This window comes from Notolepis coatsorum (assembly GCF_963971535.1).
Source record: "Notolepis coatsorum genome assembly, chromosome: 3".
Lineage (NCBI taxonomy): Eukaryota > Metazoa > Chordata > Actinopteri > Aulopiformes > Paralepididae > Notolepis > Notolepis coatsorum.
The window spans coordinates 170,673,640-170,682,469 of NC_140167.1; the positions used below are offsets into that span (position 1 = coordinate 170,673,640).

The 8,830-nt window shown below is 44.5% G+C and overlaps 1 protein-coding gene across 1 annotated transcript in view; it reads right to left on the bottom strand.

Moving 5' to 3' along the window:
• dgkh (diacylglycerol kinase, eta) overlaps positions 1–8,830 on the bottom strand; it is a gene marked incomplete at its 3' end in the record, with an annotated part of 250,542 nt that overhangs the window by 193,213 nt on the left and 48,499 nt on the right. The window contains 2 exon segments of the mRNA XM_084311434.1: positions 3,428–3,580; positions 4,776–4,886. Coding sequence (XP_084167560.1) covers positions 3,428–3,580; positions 4,776–4,886 — 264 coding nt within the window.

The window sequence follows — 8,830 nt, forward strand, 5'->3', positions numbered from 1 at the left end:
ATCCCGCTAGACGGCGGTATCGAGCACCCTTTCTAACCTTGTATCTTCCCCGATCGCAGGTAAGAACGATCTGACGTCAATTTTAGCTTGATCCTGCAATGCTTTCATACCAATCGGGCTGATAACCATTTTTAGTGTTCAATACGAATGCCGTTACTGACAATCAAATAATCAGAAACGACCCCCCCCCCCCCCTTTCATGCATTCATGATGGAACATAGTACCTGTTCTAATAATGATATAGATTTGATTTCGGGATAATAGCGTATACTGGCAAGAAATGGCAACGTCTATAGTGGAATTGGACGTGTAGAGCTATAACTCAGCATTTCATGAATTACCCTAGACCGCTCTAAAACCATACTTATATTCACTGCGGTATAACACAGGAACGTATGGATGGAAACATTTATTATTTTTCACATATTGAACGATAGATAGGTGATGTCAAATGGGCCATAGTATTGTATCCATAGCTATAATATAGAATATAGTTATAGCCAGTGGTGCAGTGGTAATATGGGAACTGGTAACACGCCTCGCACGCGCGTGCATGTGCGCGTGCGCGCGGGTACGTGCATGCACGCAGAATAGATTTTTTATTTTTTTTTATATAAATAGCAAAGCTGAAAAAGGTAGCAGGATGTATGCTGAATGCTTTGTATCTTGTTTGCTAATTCAGGTTAAAGACAGCCGATTTAACCAGCATATTAAGAGAGCAAGACTGTCTATCTGGTGTATGTTATGATGATGAATTAAAAATGGGGGACCCTGATGTAAACAAGACGAAAGTCTCTCTGGTCTGCAGAGAACATCAAAACACATTCCTAGCATATGAAAGACAATGACACTGTCACTAATGGCCTCTATGGATGGAATGGCATTCCATGGCAATCACAGACACACCAAACTTGAGGGGGCAGGGAATCAGGGATTCAATGTGGAACGCTCTACCCAAAGCTGTAAAGGAATGTGAATCACTACCCACTTTCAAAAACGGGCGCAGGCGTTGGAGGTCGTGCAGACGGTGCAGGTATAGCGAAACTAAGTTTGCTTTGGATAAGCCGATTCTTCTGAAGCTTTCTTCTCTTGGGGAGCGGCGGTGGCATCGTTGGTTCAGGTAACAGGTTGCGTTGCAGGTAGGAACATGATACTGTTGTCAAATGATCTGTTTATATCTGTTTGTATTTGCGGGCAGGGGCGTGGTTGAAGACGCGCTTTTGTTATGGGTGGCCGGGGTACTTAGCGCACAACAAATGGATAGAGCGCATTTTTGTGTGCGTGTCTGCGCGTACACGCGAGTACACATCCGTGCGCGATCGCGCGTACTTCTGCCTCAGTGATCATCTAGTAACACGGCGTGTAACCGCGTGTGACCACGACTGCACCACTGGTTATAGCTCTACAAACAAGGTGACGGATCCCTATCTATCTAGTGGTGGCGTTGCTACAGACGGCTTCGTCTAATGGCTGGCACTGAAAGTGTTAAGGTGCTCTCTGTCCTGCTCCGAATGAACCCGGGAGCGCTTTTGCTTGAGGCGTGTAAGCGATTGGACCGAAATCGGAGAAAGACCCGGAAGATTTCACATTTGATTAAGTTGATCAGGCAGCTTTTGTTGACGTTTTCTTATTCCCAAATGTGTGAATTTTCATCATCGTGAGGTTATTATTTTCACTGCTGGGAGGCTCAAAATAGACAAATAATGTTGTGATACTAAACAAATACCTCACATGCATAATTCAGGTGATAGCAGCCTAATAATGAATGAAAAGACAGTGAATTCTGAAACATATAGTATTTCATAACATTTGCGGAAGCAGTGAATTCCTCAGTGTTCATCACACGTCAAGGACCAGAGTCCAGCGGTGATGAAATGTTTATGAGCAGTCCTTCCATCGGCAGGAGAGAGGAGAGGACGATGTCGGGGATATACAGGTAGGAACCAGCGGAGCACTGAGATACAGATGGATCTAAGATGGAGGTAAGGCTTCTTAAGTGATGCCAGAGCAGAGAGCAGCACAGCCAGCCAGGCTACCTAGGAGATGTCAGAATGGAGGGGTGTAGGTGGACTTACTTATATATATATATATATATATATAATTATATATATATATATATATATATATATATATATATATATATATATATATATATATATATATATATTATAGCCTAGTGTCCCTATCTGGCCATGTGAGAAAGGAATCCTCAATAGAATAGAACAGAATAGAATAGAATAGAAATACTTTAATCATCCCGAGAGAAATTTGGCACTACAAATCGCTCACAGTAAACATTTAGGTAGACAAAACGAAGTCACGATAAAGAATAAAATAAGCCTAAGAATAAAATAATAAAATAAATAATAAAATACGGTCCGGGATCACTATCAATCACTATATATGTATATATAAATATAAATATAATAATGTATAAAGAAGACTTGTTATTATAAATGTCTTGAACCTTTCAGTATGGCCATTCAGAGACTTGCAACAGCAGGGAGGGACAACTACAGTCCCCGCTGAGGTCCATGTGTAGTTGATCAAGGTGTGTTGATACAAGGCTAAGGCTAAAGCCTGCACACATGGCTTCAGTTGCCCATCCCTGCCCGGACTATTACTTGGGATAGGCCCTGCATTCACATTGTATGAGGGATTATAAACATCAACTCTGGACTCTGTAAAAACAGTTCATCTTTATCCCCCAGGTTGTAATTACAGGCGGGGGGAAACTCGAACAGACGCTGACATGGCTTGAGACTTTCACAGGGTATCTGCAGGTTTCAACAGGTTCAATTGAAGAGACTTTTTTAAGAGACGTATGAAAACCACTTAGAGCAAAAGGTAATACCAATTTCACAACCATACTAGCAAAACTAAAAACTAAAAACACTGCCGACTGCACTTGTGCCCTCATTTAAATTCTAGCGCGTTCCATACAAGCTCTCGCCAGACGCACCAAGCTCCCGGGAGCCCCGCAAAAAACAAGGACTTGAATACAAAAACATTTCATATATTTTAGATTATTTCATCTCCCGACCGCCGGGCAACCCTGTGGAATTTGTCATACCTTTTAAGGCCTTAAATTGAGAATTAACGCTATGAATGTAATACTTTTTAATACTTTTTAATACCTTTTAAGGCCTTAAATTGAGAATTATGAATGTAATACTTTTTAATACCTTTTAAGGCCTTAAATTGAGAATTATGAATGTAATACTTTTTAATACTTTTTTATACCTTTTAAGGCCTTAAATTGTGAATTATGAATGTAATACTTTTTAATACTTTAGAATACCCCGCAGATACCCTGGTTGTCGCTACATGGACCCCCATACAGTGTGGCCGCTGCTGCAGCATGTCAGTCTGGGGGGGGGGGGGGGGGGGGTTCAGAGGCCTTGGCCCCCTGGCTGTGCCTGCTGACCCTGATGGCTACCAGGCCTTCTTCAGATCCGCTGGCGCCCAGGGGCGGGGGGGAGGGCCCGGTCCAGCACATGGACAGAACCCGCCAGCACACGCGGCTCCTGGACACCCTGCGCAGCACCCGCTCCTGCCAGCGAGCCAGGGCGCTGCCCGACTGACACACACACACACACACACACACACACACACACACACACACACACACACACACACACACACATAAACACGAATACACACACACACACACGCATAAACACACATGCAAACACATGCATGCACACACACATAAACACACACACATAAACACACACACATACACACACACGCACGCACACACGGACATACACACAGACACACGCACACACATACACAGAGACACACATACACACACACATATACACACACACACATACACATACACACATACAAACGCACGCACACACATACAAACATACACATTTACAGACAGACAAATACGGACATACACACATACACACGCACATCCACACAGACACGCACACACACAGACAGAAACATACACACATACACACATACACACAGACACACACGCACACACACACGTGTTCATACAAACACGTGCACGCGCCCGAGCACACACACACAGGCCAGGATGGCGAGGGTCAAAGAGGGTGAGGAAAGATCAGAAAGATTTAGGGGTAAAAGAAATCAAAGGTTAAACAAAGAGATACATTTGAATTGAAAATATAGACAGTAAGAAAGGAAAGAGATTCATGTTTCAGGAGTCAAGAGATAATATATCAACGCTATGATATAACAGTAAATAATAACAGTAAAAAGAGGTGGGGATGTCATGGCCGGGTGGTACAGTTGAAATTTAGTGTAGTTTAGTGGTCAACAGGTAGGATAGGGTTAATCAACAGGTAGGATAGGGTTAATCAACAGGGAGGATAGGGTTAATCAACAGGTAGGATAGGGTTAAGGTCACATGATGTGGCCCCTGAGGGCCGGCCCTGTCCCGAGAGCTGCTTCAACTGTCCACCTGTCTAACTAAAATAACCCAATTCACTAAATATGCCCATCAGTACTTTCCTTGGTCAGGTGTGACTTGGTCCGTGTGTGTGTGTGTGTGTGTGTGTGTGTGTGTGTGTATGTGTGTGTGTGTGTGTCTGTGTGTGTGTGTGTGTGTGTGTGTGTGTGTGTGTGTGTGTGTATGTGTGTGTGTGTGTCTGTGTGTGTGTGTGTGTGTGTGTGTGTGTGTGTGTGTGTGTGTGTGTGTGTGTGTGTGTGTGTGTGTGTGTGTGTGTGTGTGTGTGTGTGTGTGTGCGTGCGTGTGTGTGGGAGGGGAGGGGGGGGGGGGGGGGGCATACCTTGGCATCTTTGGCATAGTAGAGAGTTCGGCCTCTCAGTTTGAAGTAGCGCTTTTTCCAGCGCTGGAAGGAACTGGTCTGTTTGAGCAGCAGGCCTTCCTTTATACTGGTCTAGAGAGAGAGAGAGAGAGAGAGAGAGAGAGAGAGAGAGAGAGAGAGAGATACACTTAATACAGGTCTAGAGAGAGAGATACATTTAATACAGGTCTAGAGAGAGAGATACATTTAATACAGGTCTAGAGAGAGAGATACACTTAATACAGGTCTAGAGAGAGATATACACTTAATACAGGTCTAGAGAGATATACACTTAATACAGGTCTAGAGAGAGAGAGCGAGAGAGAGATACACTTAATACAGGTCTAGAGAGAGAGATACACTTAATACAGGTCTAGAGAGAGAGATACACTTAATACAGGTCTAGAGAGAGAGAGAGAGAGAGAGAGAGAGAGAGAGAGAGATTGGGACCGGCTTTCGACATGGACAGTCGCATTATTCTCAGCTCCCAACAACGGCGTCAAAGTAAATCAACAACAAGGTTTACTATACACTTTCTACTCACCCTACTTTGGATTACGGATCAGTACCTTAATTCAACATGGAAATACCACCAGACAGGAGTGGATAAGGTAAAAAAAGAGTCCCATTGCGACTTTTACCTTCTAAATGGCTCGGAGAGGAAAAATCCATCCATGGGGACTGCAGCAATACACAGCGTGTTAACGTCGAATCCGGGACGAAAGAGTTTACCCCCGTCGGGCAGGTTTGATAGAAGATCAATGATCTTCTTATACCTGCTTCTTTCGGGAGACATTCCGCTGAACCCAGGTCCAGTTATCACTCGGTACCAAGCGAGACAACTCGGACTACAGACGCAAACAGCGACGACCACCGTTGCGACCAACGCATCATCCAACATCAACAACCCTCCACCGCCCACTACTGGATCACCGGCGCAACTACAACGGAACGCCCGAGGGACCAGAACGAGACGGGATGAACCAGAGGCTACAACACCGGTGCAAATCACAAGAAATCCAACCGGCAACCCCACGGTCAAATCGCCTGCTAAATTAGCCAACCTAGCCAGGCTGGCTATGTTTACCAGCCCAGTAGGACAAAAGGTTGCCGCCAGAGAAGACACAGGACAAAGGACCCCCCCCCCTCCCCCCTCCCCACACACCAACACACAGACCTCACGGGGACAACAACAAAGCCCCCCCCCCCCCCCCCACAGCAGCACCAGACACAGACGAAGAAAATTACCTGGAACTCGACGACATCAATACCACAGCAAATAAAAACGGACTACACATTTTTCACCTGAATGTAAACAGCATAAAGCATAAGCTGGATGAAATAAGAAACCTGTTTATGAGCGGTAAGGTAGACATAATATGCTTTACTGAAACTAAACTTGACTCATCTGTAACAGACCCTGAAATAGAGTTAGAGAACTATACTATAGTCCGTAATGATAGAAACCAGTATGGAGGTGGTGTTTGTATGTACATGCATAAGGACACCAAATTCATTACCCGTACTGACCTTCATCATGAGACAATTGAAACCGTATGGGTGGAAATTCTATTTGAAAGGGCGAAATCTGTTCTAGTCGGCACAATATACAGACCGCCAGATCAAACTGGCTTTTATGATACTCTGGATGTGTGCTTAGCTGGAGCTGAGGATGCTGAAAAGATTCTTATTGGGGATTGGAACACGGATATGCAACAAAAAGATGCACCCATCTTCAAATCCTTCAATAGGTTTTGTGATCTGCACGGCCTCAGCCAGCTAATCACCCAACCCACAAGGGTATGTGAATCAACTCAGACTACCATTGACCTCATCCTGACCTCTGACAAGTCCAAGATCTCCAATAAAGGGGTTATAGCATGTGGGTTAAGTGATCATTATATGATATTCTGTACCCGCAAAAAGCTAAAACAAAAGGCTGGCTGTCACAAAACAGTCACATCTAGAGACCTCAAAACCTACTCTAGCGAGGCCTTTAACCTCGAACTGGAGAGTCTGGACTGGTCAGATGAACTCAATGGTACACTGGTTGAAGAAACTTGGCTTGGCTTCAAAACCAAATTTTCATCAATACTAAACAACATGGCCCCCCTAAGAACCACCAGGGTAAAAAATCGCGCTGAGCCATGGATGCACACTGAAATACTGACCGCTATGAAAGCCAGAGACAAAAAATGCTCTGAGTTTCGTAAAAGTCAGTCAAAGCTTACCAAAAGCATGAGCAGTGAACTCCAAGACCACGTGACTGAACTCAAACTAGAAAGAAACAGACTAAGAAATGACGTAAACTCCATGATCAAAACTGCTAAAAAAAATTTCATCAATGACAAAACCGAGCAAAACAAAAATAAACCACGTGAACTTTGGAAATTACTCAACAATCAACTAGGCTGCAGTAAAAAACTTAAAACCAGGTTCTCAAACATAAACATAAAGACGGACAACACGCTCATCACAGACAAGCTGGATGTAGCCAATTACTTAAACACTTTCTTCACAAACATAGCCACAACACTGGTAAACAAACTACCCTCCCACTCAGGGCAGTATGGGGTAGAACACATAGTAGCATACTACAAGAACCTAGGCGTCCACAAAGACAACTTCAAACTGGAAATGGTAACTACAGATGGGGTACTCAAAAAACTGAGCGCCCTCCAACCAAACAAGGCCACTGGCCATGACAACATCCCCTCCAAATTCCTCAGAGACTCAGCAGCAGCCATCACCCCAGTCATCACACACATAATAAACCTCTCCATAAAACAGGGACACGTCCCCAAGAACTTCAAAATTGCGAGAGTAACACCCCTGCACAAAAAGGGCAGCAAATTAGACCCGGGCAACTACCGCCCTGTTTCTATCCTTACATCCATCTCGAAAGTCATGGAAAAAATAGTATACGAACAGATCGAAAAGTACCTTGCGGGAAAAAATCGAATCTACGAATTCCAATCTGGCTTCAGAACATCCCACTCCACTGACACATGCCTTCTCTACTTGAACGACCACATCAAACAAGAGGTGGACGCGGGCAAATACTGCGGCATGGTCATGCTGGACCTACAAAAGGCCTTCGACACTGTCAATCACACCATTCTGATTGACAAGCTAAAAGCAATTGGTTTTGATAGTTTATCAGTGAGCTGGATACAATCCTACCTGGAGGGGAGGGAACAGATGGTGGAGGTAAACGGTACCCTATCCCCCCCCCTCACAGTGAGCTGCGGTGTTCCACAAGGAAGCATACTAGGACCGCTACTATTCCTAATTTATGCAAATGACATGTCGTCAGCTTGTGACTGCAACTTGTTCCTGTTTGCGGACGACTCAGCCCTGCTGGTCTCTGACAAGAACAAGTTACAGGTTGAAAAAGCCCTCAGCTCGGAACTAGGCAAAATCTGCATATGGCTCGCCGACAACAAACTATCATTACACATGGGCAAAACAGAGTCCATTCTCTTCGGTTCAAATAACAGACTCAGCAAGACCGACGGCTTCTCGGTTACAGTGGGTGACAATATTGTCACAAGGAAAGATGAAATTACCTACCTGGGTTCCATCCTAGAGGCTAATCTTTCCTGTGACAAAATGGCATCCAATGTAATAAAAAAAGTCAACCAACGAACTCGATTCTTGTACCGGATCTCCTCTCTGGTAAACAAGAATACCCTGAAGACTCTAGCAGGAGCACTCATTCAAGGGTACTACGACTATGCTTGCACCTCATGGTACCAAAGCACCTCAAAGGCACTAAAAAACAAATTACAAACATCTCAAAACAAGCTAGTCAGACTACTGCTTGACCTGACTCCTAGAACCCACCTCACCCCTGCCCACTTTGACAACCTAGGATGGCTTAGAGTAGACGACAGAGTACAGCAACTTGCAATGGGCCTGGTCTACAAGATACACTACGCGACCAAGGTACCCATGTACATGTCAAAATACTTCCCAAAGGTCAGTGAATACCACGATCACAACACCAGAGGGAGCTCCACAAATCATGTTAAACC